This window comes from Electrophorus electricus, chromosome 11, assembly GCF_041902795.1.
Source record: "Electrophorus electricus isolate QZ-2024a chromosome 11, ASM4190279v1, whole genome shotgun sequence".
NCBI lineage: Eukaryota > Metazoa > Chordata > Actinopteri > Gymnotiformes > Gymnotidae > Electrophorus > Electrophorus electricus.
In genome coordinates this window covers 18,914,495-18,930,000 of record NC_137507.1, presented here as the reverse complement: position 1 = coordinate 18,930,000, position 15,506 = coordinate 18,914,495, and the positions used below count along the sequence as shown (strand labels likewise).

At 43.3% G+C, this 15,506-nt stretch overlaps 1 protein-coding gene across 4 annotated transcripts in view; it reads left to right on the top strand.

Moving 5' to 3' along the window:
- Positions 1 to 15,506, top strand: part of syt1a (synaptotagmin Ia) — a 179,448-nt gene that overhangs the window by 129,665 nt on the left and 34,277 nt on the right. For all 4 annotated transcript variants that reach the window (XM_027018520.3, XM_081723096.1, XM_081723095.1 and 1 more), the window contains one exon: positions 10,848 to 11,036. In XM_027018520.3, the coding sequence (XP_026874321.3) occupies positions 10,874 to 11,036 (163 nt within the window). In that variant the 5' untranslated portion in view covers positions 10,848 to 10,873. The remainder of the gene's footprint in view (positions 1 to 10,847; positions 11,037 to 15,506) is intronic.

Here is a 15,506-nt window from a genome sequence, read left to right as displayed (position 1 = left end):
TGTTCATGTTCTGGAGTCGGGGGTTCCTCCGTTCCAGAATAATAATTTTCTCATCCACTTCCTTCTCTACTCTCAGTCTCTCCCCTTTGGAGGATTCAAGGTTACTATTAGCCAGATTCAGCCAGACAGATGGATAATCTGCGCTTCATATTTGTACCAGACGGGTAATCTACGCTTCATGTTTGTACCAGACGGGTAATCGACGCTTCATGTTTGTACCAGACGGGTAATCTACGCTTCATGTTTGTACCAGATGGGTAATCGACGCTTCATGTTTGTACCAGACGGGTAATCTACGCTTCATGTTTGTACCAGATGGGTAATCGACGCTTCATGTTTGTACCAGACGGGTAATCTACGCTTCATGTTTGTACCAGATGGGTAATCTACGCTTCATGTTTGTACCAGACGGGTAATCCACGCTTCATGTTTGTACCAGACGGGTAATCTACGCTTCATGTTTGTACCAGACTGGTAATCTACGCTTCATGTTGGTACTAGAAGCATAATATATGCTTCATGTTGGTACCAGATGGGTAATCTACGCTTCATGTTTGTACCAGGAGGGTAATCTATGCTTCATGTTTGTACCAGACAGGTGATCTATGCTTCATGTTGGTACCAGACGGGTAATCTACGCTTCATGTTTGTACCAGACGGGTAATCTACGCTTCATGTTTGTACCAGTCAAGTAATCTATGATTATGTTTGTACCAGATTGGTAATCTATGCTTCATGTTTGTAGTGCTAACCTGAGAGCTAACCCACTTTCCCAGGTCTCTCTTCCCCAGACCAGCATAGAGCAATCTTGTGGCTTCATGAGTATAATATAGGCATATTTGTAAACAAAAAAACCCCAAAACATTTGTTCTGTGGTTGGGTTAATCTGTCCTGTTTCTGTGGGGTTTTTGCATTGTAGGAAGGAGTTGGTTTAAACCCTCTTGGCTGGAAACTTTGAATTCTGATTAAGAGTAGTGCTCTGCACAGGACGTCATGCGGGTCAATGGAGCGTTCAGGAAGCAGCGAGGGTCATTCACTCTGAGCTACAGAGCAGGGGCCGACCAAGTGATGCAACAGCCTGACACCTTGTGCGCAACAAAGCGAACGCGTTTAAGGCTTCCCCTTGTCCTGCTTAGAGGGTCATTGAAAAACAGGGGAAATCTTTGTGCATTGGCTAAATAATGTATGAGAGGCCTTCCTGTAAAGAAGGGTTAATAACTTTTCCATTCACATTACTCTGGAGATTGTCCACAGGGGAGTGCAGAGCTGCTGCAGGACACTGGGTAGCTTAACCTTATCTTCCTCATCCCCCCCACACACACACACACACGCACACATACACAAATACACACACAAACATACACACATGGGAGAAAAGTCTGTCCTCTCTTCTGCCCTCAAGTATATTTATGTAAGTAAAATCAAATTGCTTATTAGGTCACTTCTCTGCATAAGTATATTGCTGTGGTTAAGAGAAAGCCAGCTTTGATAAACAGCTAGTCTTGGAGTCCTCAGGCACTGCATAGGGGTTGTGTGTCCTGTTGGGTAATTACAATATACCCAGCATAGACCAGGCCCATCATAGACCAGACCCATCATAGACCAGACCCAGCACAGACCAGGCCCAGCATAGACCAGGCCCATCATAGACCAGACCCAGCATAGACCAGACCCAGCATAGACCAGGCCCATCATAGACCAGACCCATCATAGACCAGACCCAGCATAGACCAGGCCCAGCATAGACCAGGCCCATCATAGACCAGACCCAGCATAGACCAGGCCCATCATAGACCAGACCCAGCATAGACCAGACCCATCATAGACCAGGCCCAGCATAGTTTAGATCCTGCATAGACCAGGCCCATCATAGACCAGACCCAGTGTAGACCAGACCCAGCATAGACCAGACCCAGCATAGACCAGAGAGAACACAGCATTCTAAAATATTCCACTCATACATATCTGACTGTCCAGGAAACCTAAAAATGCACTTCACAAACTAAATATCACCTAAATAAAATTATGTTTTATGTACCGAACTTCTCATTTTATATGTGTTGCTCTGCAATTTGTGCATTATAGAAGCTTTATAGAAATTAATTAATGCTTTACATTGTGTTTACCTTAACTAACATTATTTACAACATTAGTTAGTAAGTCATAAGTTATGTTAGCAAAGTGATTAACACCATTAACACCAGACCTCAGAATCTGCCATGATGTCACTGGTGCAGTGATCCAGTAATGGTGTCACATACTTTGATAACATTGCTTCTGGTTTGTTAAAGCTGCAATTAATGGCTTCTTAGTTTTAACTAATTCTGTAAACAAAGTTGGTTAAAGAAACTTTAATGTACAGCATTAGCTGAAAAAAGTGAACCAGCAAAAACCAAGTGCTTCAGCTGAGATAAATAAATGAGTTAAATGAACTCATGCAAATTACTGACCACACTGGAATTCATCAGCATGCAATTTGTGTATTTACTCCTTTGTTGTGTTGCTTTTAATGTAACGTACAAATGGTTGATTATGTAAATGGAAAAATGAAAGCAAATTTGACGAGGAGGCCCGTGACGAGGACACTGTAGGCTCTGGTTTTATTAGCTAGATGTGATAAACAACTTAGAATTCAGTGAATATGTCTTAATTGTTGATGTTGCTGGAGTGAACTATTCATGCTGTCCATCCTTTAATTTAGTTCTTTTCATTTTTTGCATTTCGTTGTGTCGCATTCATGTAATCAGACGTCCCGTTAGATTCAGAGACATGTCCTTGTGGTTTTTGGGGACACTCAGCATGACTGACAGCGTCCTCACCACAGACTGCTGCTGGTTATAGCTAGAGGTTTGCTTCCATGTGTGTGATCCCTGGATGCACGAGTGTACAGAAGCAAACACTGCCAATGTACCAGCAGGCAAATTGTAACCTTAAACGTCTTCTAAGCAGGCTTTCAAACCTACTTTAGAAAGACAAGAATGACAATCAAGTTCATTTGCTTATGCTGTTGGAATGGACTTACAGATCCTAGTCAGTGGCTGCCTGCCAAGTTTAGCCACACGGCATTGCTCTGGGCTCCAGGACTCTGGACGGCCGGCTGCTTAATACGCCTCTGCCCAAGCCGTGACACTGTCCAAGGCCTCAGCTGAGCCTACACACCAGCCAAGCTCTCCCTCTGTCTCCCTTCTTTAATTCTCTCTCTCTCTCTCTTTATCTTATTGATTAGGACTATTGATCGGGAGCCTTAGCATTAATCCAAAGCTTGTTCTAACTCTCTCATTTCTTTTTTGTTTTTTTCCACTTTCTTTTTGTGTCTGCAATCTGTTGTTTGACCAAGCAATCACATGTGATTAGTTTTGTCCAACCAGAGGCCTTTTTAAAGTGATAATTTCTGAGCGATGCCCTGCCAGACACCAGCAGCTCCCATGTTATTATCATTTCAGCTGAAGTTTCAGCCATCGTCCTTCCAGTATATTATATTTTCTAAGTGTAAACTGGAAGAGTACTGGGTGTTCTAGTGTTACACTGTTTTTTCGTGAGCTTAGGCAAACTGTTCCTCATTACACTCCTCCTAAGAGACTGAATTTGTCACACACTCCTAATATGAGGAAGGCCAAGCTTGAGATGGAATGTCTCCCTCATCGCCTGACCCATGGGAGAGCGCATTAAAGCTAACCATACCATATGTTAGGAGAAAGACAGTTGAACAGCCCTTTCCCCAAAGTCACTGAGACCATCTCTGACTCTTAGGACCAATCAGAAAGCTAATGGGCCCGTGTGAAGTGCCAGCTTTATTGCCCGTGCTTTTCAGATACCGGCCGAAATGATACCTCAAGGAGCTGCTTCAATTACATGACAAAAATCTCACTGCTGCTTTAGAAGATGGAAGGATCCTAGAAATGTTCTCTTTTTCTGATGAGGGTGATGATGGATTTCTGCTGAGACTTGCATGATTTGATGCATCACTAGAGAGTCGCAACATTCGATCGGTTTGGATTTTCTTCTGTTGATCTTAAATCTGTCTGTGCATTGATTGCAGTATGAATGCATGCGTGCTTTAAAGACACATCACAGTGACACAAGGATGTCAGCTCTTGCTAAGTGGATATAGTTGATAATTAAATGCTCCACTGAGTTCTAAATTTAAATGAGAAGATACAGAGACCCAAGAGTTAATTTAACTGCTCTGGAGAAATAATGCTCATTTTGATTCATGGCATAATGCTGTATTAAGCTCTGAAATGATGAAAGAGTATGAAACGATAACGGCCCGTGTATACACCCCTGCCCTTCCTCTCTTCCTGTAACTTAACGCCTGGCTGATCTGACAGCCTTATCTTTTCCTCACCCAGCATTGCAGCGCCGTATTCCTCTCACCGCCAAGGCGGCAAATAACGTGACCCCCCGGACCATCCGAAAATGAAACTATAAGAGTCCAATCAAAGTGGTGAGCACTTGGGCATGCCAACGACTCGCCGTGCCAACCGGAAGAGGGTGATTGCTTTACTGCAGAGGATTAAGTGGTGTGCGGAGCCATGTGTTGCACAATGGCGTCTGTGGAGTCGGGACAGCAGGGCGGAGTGTGTAACGCAGTTGGAGAGAAGGAGGGGGGGATGAGTGAGGAGGAAGGGTAGAGTGGTAATTGGGTAAGGATTGTATGCTTTCATATTGTTCTTCAGCACGATGAAGACTGGAGGCAGCGGCTTTCAAAACATCTCTGCCGCTTGTATGGTTCTGACTCAAGGCACAAGACACAGAACGTAACAAAAGGTCCCGGTGCCCGCGTCCTAATCCCAGCCTGGTTCTTTCTGCCACGTCTCACGCTGGCCTGAGGAGTCTCTTAAGGTTTCTTCATGTTGTCGTCTCAGGCGGTTAAGCAATTCCACCTCACTCAGATCATTAGGGTTCCGGACAGGGATCTCTATAAAGCTGCCCACTGACAAAGTGGCCTGTTATAAGTGCTATACTGATGAATTTCAGCTGAATGGAACAATATGGTAAGGTTCCCCTGTCCCTATGACAAAGGCGAATTCAAAACCCATCAGTGAGCTTCAATAGAAAGACACGGAGATCTACAGTGGGCTGCATTCCTCTTCAAATCAGTCTCGCCTTTGTATTTTTATCTGCAAAGGCTAGTTTCTTATACAATGGGGAGACGGATTCTATTCATAAAAGCATTTTGGAAATAAGAAATAGACTGACAGATTTCTGCTCTGTGTGTGTGTGTGTGTGTGTGTGTGAGGGTGTTTGTTCTGAAAAGCAGAGCAGATATTCTTCAGCCATTGTGTTAAAGGTCACTGTTGAGTATTAAATTGGCCCATAGTTAGTGCATACATTTGTGTGTGTGCACATATTTCTATGGTGTGTGTGTGTGTGTGTGTGTGTGTGTGTGTGTGTGTGTGTGTATGTGTGTGTGTGTGTGTGTGTGTGTTTGTTTTATGATCTATTTAATATACGTTTAAAGGGGGCAAAACATATATAGGAAGGGCAATATTCATTTAAATTGAAATGGAGAGCAAAGATTGGAGCCTGACATCCCCAGAAGATCAAAGATTCCTTCAAAAAAGCCTGTTTCTCACAACACAACACAAACTTATGTAGAGTTGAACTTTAAAAGAATAGGACAATATCATACACTTGTATAGTATTCTGATAATGCTATGTGATATTGTCATACAGTGTGATAATGTGATACAGCCATTACCTCCTGGCATTGCACTGTGCTGTGTACTGTAATTACCATTTGTGCCCATCTCCCAGTCCAAACCCCAACAAATCCAGACCTGCTGTACCTGTGTCGGGTTGCTGGCAGGCCGGCGTTCTTGCCTAATCACCCTCTAATCACGCCACTTCCTTTGGCTGTTCAGTTCTTTCTCTGGGTTTTCCAAAGCCAACTGCTAACACTGATCAGGGAGCCCCGGTTCCACTCTAGGTAATACAGGCTGTGGATTGTTAGACTATCAGCGTGATCGCCCCCTAGGGCCTAATCCACAGCATTGTGCACCTTCAGTTCTCATTCAAAGGCACTTTCTTTTGTCCCACTAAATGCAAATTTAGTCTAATGGACATTCTTTTCTGGGTCCTACTCTGTGAGTAATTATAGGCCTTTTGTGATTTTTTTTTTTTTTGTAAAACTCTGACTCACCGTTTGAGTGAACGAACTAAACTTTACAGGTGTGCATTAGAGCTATTCAGGGAGAAATCACAGGCACAAACACACACACACAAACACACACACACACACACACACACACACACACACACACGTACACACACACGTACACACACACACAGTCTTCCTCCTTCCTGCATGGAGCTCAGCTCTGCTGCCAGGCCAGCCACCCACGTCTTCCTAAAGAAACTGCACGACACCATCCGCGTGTCACCAGAACTGCTCATCACTCCTCCTGGTCCTCAAACCTCCTGCTAAGCCCTTTCCTTCTCTCTGTGTGCATCTCTCCACCCCCTCCACGCCTCTACATCTCTCTCTCTCTCTCTCTCTCTCTCTCTCTCTCTCTCTCTCTCTCTCTCTCTCTCCCTGTCTTTCCTGAACTCACCATAAGGGGACATTAGCATGAGAAGGTCATCAAGGAATGCAGGAGATCTGCTCCCTGCACTGAAATCCTTTGTGTTCCCCATACAAAGTGACCTTCCTTTTTGCACTTAATTTCAAAGCAGATGATTTTGTTGTTTTCCACGGCTGATTGGCACAGCCCGTGCATGAGTGTGGCATCTGAAAGCAAAGTGACCTTTGATTCTAGACTTTAGATGAAAGGCAGCAGTTTATAGAGCCAGCAAAATGAAAATGGTGTTGTTTTCTGAGCGGAAAGCCATGACACAGTGGTGCACTGCAGCATGTGGCCTGGTGAATGTTTCAGCCTATGACCTTTGTGCTGCTGTGCTCCCAGGATGAGCGGATTCCCTGGTGGCAGTGAACGCATCTGTGAACACATTTTCCTGGGCACCACAATCGTCTGATTAGTGACTATAGGAGTAACTCTCCTTGACCAGCACTTAGCCAACCTCTCAGTGGGCTTGGCTTCATAACCCTGGCTACAAGGTCCAGTCCAGAAGTGTCTCTCCGCCCACCCCACAGTATAATGTCTGTTACTCCTCCCACCCCACAGTTTAACGTCTGTCTCTCCGCCCACCCCAGAGTTTAGTGTCTGTCTCACAGTATAATACCCCTCCACCTCTTTCCACATCTGATTCAGATCATCAGTTAATTATCAACATTTGTTTGAACAGGTGCGTTAGAGCAGGAAAACAATAAACTGTCCAACATAACTGTCTTTACACTAAATCCCAAAGACGCCATACATGTCCTGTCCTTTACGCAACACACAATATTCATTTACATTTACATTTACATTTGTAATTGTAAATGTAAATGTAAATGTATACATTCTGAGTGAATGTATCTTTCCTTTCCCTGACAAGGACAGCATTAAGGCAGAAAAACTTCTGTCTTTGTAGTGATAAATCATCAAGGACATGCTCACATATGCACACACAAAACACAGCAAAAACAAACACACACACACGCACGCACGCACGCACACACACACACACACACACACATACACACACGCACGCACGCACGCACGCATGCACACACACGCACACACGCACACACACGCAAACACACACGCACACGCACGCACGCGCACGCACGCACGCACACGCACGCACATGCACGCACGCACGCACACACACGCACACACACACACACACACACGCATGCACACACACACACACACTCCCCACACATTCAGGGCCATACAACCTTCATATGCACCATGAGCCATTACTCCTGCTGTCACCATAGCGACATAAGTGTGACGATGACAACCTGCCCAGAACAGCGGCAATAACAAGATCTATTGTCTCTATAGCCCACCTCCTGTAGAGAGTGGATGACACATACACACACAGCCTGATGCCAAAGACACACACAATCACAGATTGGTGGGGGGGGGGATGTAATCAACTTTGTTATTAGCTAAAGTTATTGACTAACAGCAGCCCATACCAGCAGGCACTTAATGATCTTTATGTGTTTATGAGGCCAGAGTTTCTTCAAGAGCTTCTCTATCCACCCAGCGTGGCATTATTCTCAGTGGGTGAAAGAAATGGGTAGGTGGAAACAGCGTCACCCACAGATCAGAAAGAGCACAAACACAAAAGTGTTTCGGGGAGAAGCTGAGTCAGAGAAAGAAAGGCAGGAGAGGGAAGAAAGCTAGGAAGATGAGAGACTGGGTGAAGGGAACACCCATAAATACCCAAATCAACACCGGAACGAGCCCGCCACAGTAAGGTCCAGTACCTGCTGTGTTCCAGCTTTTCCCTGGAAATGCAAATAAAACTCTGTGTGCAGCAGAGTACAGAATATTCCCTTCAAATTTTGTCTGCGTCTGTTTCGGTTTGGGTTCCTTCGGTTTCCTGAGAATTTCATGATACGTTTTGAGGTCCCACGGAACATAAAGTGAAATTTAAAAAATGCTTGAATATCAAACATATTCGCCGTGAAACATTCAACGTGTTCATTTCAGCTGCTGAAAAATAATCTTTTAAAAAATAACCCAAACAGCTGCTGAGAAATAAGTCTCCCACCACACTGCTACACTTATTAGGGCCTTCCCAGTATCCTTATTGGAATGACTTCCCTGTCTTTGCTTTGCTTTACTTCCCTGTTGTGGTTCCATTTTCTCCGCCATTCATGATTCGCCCCTGTGTCTTGTTTAATGTTCTTTAGGCCATGTATCCAAGACCCGTGTTAGGTTAGTTTTGTTGCTGATCACTGGGGATCAAAGCCTGTTTGTTAATCCATGCCTCCATGGTTCCTACCTTGGGTTTATCTTAGCCTCTGTGTGATTCATAACCAGTTTCCCTTCTCTCATCTTATGTTTTGTTCCTTTTGTTTACCATGTATCCCCGTGATCTCTATGTTGGCTCTATGACCCTGGACTGTGACTTCGTCGCTGATTCTGGATGTGCCCCTAATAAATCTCGCTCTTCTCCGCACGTGTCCGCCTCCTTACCGCTCACCGTTACACACGCATACGAATGTGCCAGAGCTGGTTTCTAAAAACGATCACAGCTTTTGTTCGCTAGGTTGCTTTCACTTGGCCAGTTGCTTAAAGTCGGACCGAATGATTAAGTGTAACAGCGTTGTTTTAATAAAAACTGGGAGTGGGCTCAATGTTAGCCTTGTGAGTGTGCAGTAAAGCTTATTCAAACACAACATGAGGACTGCTAAATGAAGACTGAAACATACTGTAGATACTGTCCATAACCAAACACAGAAACAAAAGCACACATGTCTTATGTTACATGATGCAGGAATTATTTAAATGCATACTGAACAGGGGAATCGCCAGGGGTGTCACTGGGAATACATGACGCTCTCAGAAAAATCACAAAAATGAAAAAGGGTCAGACATTAACACCTGCCCTAAATGCCGCATTGCTTAATGCAAAAGTCGTCTTTAGTTTGCTTTTTATGTAACGTTACATTAGCGTTTGTTTATCAGTCCTCAAATCAAGTCAAATTTATTTATAGCATTTTTTACAACAGATGTCACAAAGCAGCTTTACAAATGTACAAGTCCCAGCACCCAGTGAGTGAGCCAAGGGCGACAGTGGCGAGGAAAAACTCCCTAGAGCACGAGGAAGAAACCTTGAGAGGAACCAAGACTCAAAGGGGGGGCCATCCTCCTCTGGCCGACAACGGTCACCACAATAGTAAGAGTTCTTTAAGGTACTGTAGGGAATTCAGTGCTCTGTAGGCCATTAGAAGTATTTTATAATTAATAAAAAATGTTACTGGAAGCCAATGCAAAGTAGCTAAGATAGGAGTGATGTGATCAAATGTTCTAGTAAGAACTCTGGCTGCTGCATTTTGAACTAGCTGGAGCTTGTTTAGGCACTTAGTGGTACAGCCAGATAGTAAGACATTACAGTAGTCCAATCTTGAAGTAATAAATGCATGGACTAGCTTTTATGCATCATGTGAGGAGAGCATCTTTGAAATGTTCCTGAGGTGGAGAAAGGTGGTCCTAGAAACATTATTCACATGAGCTTTGAACAAGAGACTGGGACTCCAAGATCTTTATCTGTAAGAGAAGATGTGATTGGGAGACCAATGAGGGTTTACTGAGTAATTAGAGAGCGAGGACCTGGCTGTCTCTGGGCCTAATAGAAGCACCTCTGTTTTGTCAGGATTAAGTAAGAGGAAGTACATCAGCATCCAGTGTCTGATGTCCTTTGTGCATTTGTCAGTATTACTAAGCTAATACTAATCCTAATACTCATCAGGGTTCCTCTGTCGGTGTCAGTGTGGTTTCATTTTGGACCATTGTAAATCATGCAAATGATGTATTCCTTATGTTGAGGTTACACAGTCTTTAGCAAGTCTCGCACACAGAGATCCTCTGTCTCACACACAGCGAGACATAAATTGAGATTGTAACACAGCAGTGTAGAGCTATAGCACAAACATTACATCTTTCAGACTCAGTTTGCATTTGAGGTTTCATGGCTGTTGACATAAGCACCTCCCTCAGGTCCGAGTGCTCATTTATCTCAGTACATTGTGAGTATATTGTGAGACACAATGACATGGTTGAATAAGACAGAATGAATGAGAACTACTGATGATTTAAACGAATAACGCGTACTTATTTTGGGGGGCTAAAGAACATTTAAGGGGGGCTATATAAAATAGGCCTAATGACACCCATGTTGATCATCTGTGGTTTTTCCCCCTTTCTTTTCTGCTTTTCTCCTATTTCTCTTTATCGCTCTCATAATATCTCTCTCTCTCACTCTCTCTGTCTCTGTCTCAGCTTCTGCCTGGCTACCCAGTTTAGCTATGAGCCAGATGGAAGCCCTAGTGGGAAACCCCGCCCCCACCGCGGGGCCCGAGATCCAGACCAATAGCACGGAGGTGGCAGGACCTGGCGGCACGGGTCGCAAAGATGAAGCCTTCTCCAAACTCAAAGACAAGTTCATGAACGAGCTCAACAAAATTCCTCGTGAGTGACAGATGCATGCACCACCGTACACCAACACACAAACCACAAAGATTACGCACAAAGAGTCGTAATACAAAGATTATGCACAAAGAGTCGTAACACAAAGATTACGCACAGTCATAACACAAAGATCAATGTGAACAACATTTCTGTGATTTTGCATAATACACAATGTGACACATTTTGCATAAAATAAAACATATTTCATTAATCATAATTTCTACCCTTGTTCTTCTAACTTGTAATACTTTTGAACATTTTTGTGTTTTTTCTTCAAATGAATGACACGTAATCAGAGCAGTGAAAACAAGTGCCATCAGTCAAACTTTATTTATTAATTTTCTTAGTTAGTTATTTGTTTTACATCTGGGATGCTCATTGCCTTGTTAATGCGTCTCTTGACATAATGAAGGCAAAACCATGCTGCTGGTGTGATTGTAAATAAGAAACGAAATGAAGTTTGTCGTCTGCTTGTTCGATTGGGTCCCCTCTGCCTCTCAAACCCACCCTCAGCAAACAAACAGGTATACAAATACTGTCCTGCTAGTGAATACAGGACCTCTCTATCTCAGTCCGTCCATTTCTCCTTCGCTTTCTCTCACTCCCTCACACTTTTGTTAGTCTCTCTGTTTCTGTTGCTCTCACACTCCATCTCTCTCCATCTCTCTATCTTTATCCCCAATGAGGTACAGGCTCTGATAAACACGACGCATTGTGACTGCGTGGTGCTACACTCTTCAAACCATCATGTAGTAATTCAGTTAATATAGAGAGATTCATTGAAAGGCATTCTGTTGTCAGGAAATGGCAGCAATTTTTTAAAAAAAGGCCCTGGCTGGTTGTGTATCAGTCTCCGATCCACATGAATGACACGCGCGTCATATAGCTGCTGTGCAGATCCAGGGCCTGGCAAAGCTGATAGGCTGATAAGGCCATTATTTTCCACTCTCTCTTGCCCGACGCTGTGTGTTTTGGAAAGCCAGTTGCTAGTAGAGGCAAACTGAGCCGTTTGCCCTAAAGGCACTGCGGATGGGGGATGGTGGAGCTGTTTTTTTCCCAGTGGCCCTGCTGAGAGAGGATGGAGGAGTGGGGTGTCCACACGCCACCTCCACTCCTCATACGACAGCAGAGCGGAGCTGGTGTGTGGCTGAACGAAATCGGCTCAGAGGAACACATTCGTGATTTAATAACGCCAAGCCAGGTGAGAGGGCAACGGAGTACAACTCAGGACTGCACTGTACCGGGACCTCTGTGCCACTGGAACCTTGCACAAACCATCCTGAATATCCCCAAAACCTTCACCATGTGCGCTTCAGTCTACCATTCGCCCAGCAACACACATCCTGTGTGTGTGGCTGCACGATTGGCATCAGTCTTGGGCTTTGTTACTCCTTCAGTTGGTCATCATCAATTCAAACCTCCCCATTCACGATTCCTAATGCATATGTCGCTGGAGAAAAGGCTCCTGGTCTGTGCCAGCAGATGCACTCTTGACCACTGGAGGGCTAGCACAGAGCCACTCTGCGCCCAGTTTGGTCCCCACACGTCCCAGCCATCGGGATTTAGGGCAGCTTCCCTCAGGAATGGACGAGAGCTGCTCAGATTGATTGCATGCATCATGCATGAAAGGAGATAGCAGCGAGATGGCCCTTTTGATGTCTCAGTGGTTATTGACTCCCATAGAAAATAAATGGCTGGATTGTATTGAAAATGTGGTACCTTTCCCTTGATAAGGCTCCGTTCATCTAGGTAATTTGGAAATATAGGCTACAGAGAAAAAGTATATATTGATAGTTCAAGGTCTCTCTTTCTCTCTCACACAGACACTCACCAAGCACAAACACACACATTTCCTTCAGTCCTAAGACAAACATACATACACACACTTAAGCTACTTTAATTATCACATTGCCTTGCTGTAGACAACTGTAAAATTAAAGGTTGCCAAAATGGACTCAGACAGATATGCCCCTTCTGAGAAGGAGCCAAGAGCCACTGCATTATAGTGCTTTAAATTACTGTTTTCATCACCGAACTCCATCTCTAACACAACACACACACACACACACACACACATACACGCGCGCGTGTGTGTGGAAAAAAAAAACCCACTTGGCTTTACCCGGATGGGCCACACTTTAGAACAATGCTTGTGCCAGCCAAATATGTTGTGGAAAATGAGAACAAATACCCAGGTGGATATACAACCCACATCAGCTGTTGTGTGCTGCCGATTTATTGTGTGCTAGAGACTCTTCTACATAAAACATTTCCTTGGCAGGATGCCACATGTTGTGTGGCAGTGCAGTGAAACTCAGATAAATACTTCAGTGAGAAGTACCTGAAGTATCTACCGCCACTAAAATCACAATGTGTGCAGAAGCAAAAGACAGTTAATATCAGTTAATATCAGAAACTTACCATGGCTCAAAAACTATTCCTCCCTGCAGACAGGGAGGAGGGATAAGTAAGAATACGAATTTGAAAAGGTCAAAGCTTTGTTTTTTTTTCTCACCAGGTCTCACTCTATTCTCACGCTATGATCCTGTGGCCCTTTCTAGTATACAGTCCTGTGGGTTCTTTTTTCCTCACAAAGTCCATAACTATTCAGGAGGACTCATCTGTGACCAGCTGTCAATGCGTCACTAACAGTCACGCAACGTCACTTTCTGTTCGTGCTACCCATCACGGACTGGGCTGTTTGCAGAATCGTGTGGACAGGTAGTGCTCCATCTGATGCTCACACTTGGTCACACCGCCTTCATATTAAAGCCCAGATTAGAGATCTTTTAGAGTGCTTTGGCTAGCCACAGACTGGTCTCACTGTTACAACTGTACCTAGAACACAACAGCATCCAGGTCCAGGTCCAGGATGTTCTCGTTTCTTGTTTATTTAAAAGATCGCAGATAATGATGGATTGTGGATTAGGATTAAGGCTTTTAGGTATATTCACTGAGGCCTGGATGTTTCTTTACACCTGTGCGTGCAGAGGTTGACGGACGCGCCAGTGCGTCATTTTTGATGTTTTAATTATCTTTGCGATAAGCCAGCGTAGAAATATGGTTTCCTGAACCATTTCCTGAATCTGTAGAGTCTGTCCTTTAAATTGTGTCGATAGTAAGAATAAAGAGCCTACAAGAGGTTAGATAAAGAGGATAGATTATAGGTTAAGATACACGCCATCCGCCTCTCACAGTGTGATTCGTGTGTTTGTCTGTCACTCAGGTCTTAGCCATCTACGCTCTGTATGTGATTGGTGAATTTAAGTGTCAATCAGTGTGAAACGAACCAATAAACAATTATGAAGTCACTAAGGCTTTACCCTCCACATCAGAAACATTTCCTTCCTCGTTCAGACATCTAACCAGCCAGCAGCTCACATGTTGTGCCACAAGCGTACAGCTGTGAAAAGTGAGGAAGGTAACAGATCTCGAGAGTGTGAGGGGTTTGATTCCTTTGATGAAGAAGATTACGAAAATAAAAGATCGTTTGCTAAATGAATGTTATTTTACAACATCGCTATAATAGTGGTCACATTTAGGCACAAATGTGTCTGATACTAGATAGCCAAGCTAGATAAATGCTGATTCTGTGCAAAATTCCTGAAATTGATTTCTAATTCACAAATTGACCGTCCATTAGTAAAAGTTTACTTTGTTAAAGTATTTTTGTGTCAAAGTGAGCTAGTATAGTATACATATGCTATATACTAGTAGGCTATGTATACTAAATACTATATTATATTCCATGTACTGTATACTATATATTAGTGTATATATATATATATATATATATATATATATATATCATTTATTTATTTTTTTACATTTCAAATTATAGTAAAGTACAAAGAGTTTCCAGACAAACAATGTTTACTACAGAACAATACGTGTGTGTGTGTGTGTGTGTGTGTGTGTGTGTGTGTGTGTGTGTGTGCTATTGTATTCACATATGTCACTGCTTTTATGAACCAAAACAGTTGGTTCACATGAGTAAGTGTATGTTTTCACCTGAAATATGATATATTTCTAAAATTGGACCTCATATTTTCAGCTTTATGGTCATATTATTTCTTTATGCAGATCAAATGGTACCTGATTAGGAAAAGAGATGAGATTGGTCTGAACATTTTGATATGAAACCTATGGGTATTGTGCTAGAACCTTTAAAGTGAATTTAAGAAAATATGTGAAAAAACACCACCTTAGACCTTGATGGTGTTAACAGAATTTCTATGGAAAATAAGTGTAGATTGTGTTACTGACCAGCAATAAAAGTAGATTCACAGTGGTACTAGGTTCCAGGTTCACCAAACATGGTACTTCCTAACAGAAACCATAAGAAAGAGCCATAAGAAAGCCTGGATGAAAAACCCCACCTGATTCATGAGTCCTGTAGGAGTACAAATGTTCTCTTTTCACACTACCGTACCATTTCTTTTAGTGAACATTTTATGAATAAACACCAGC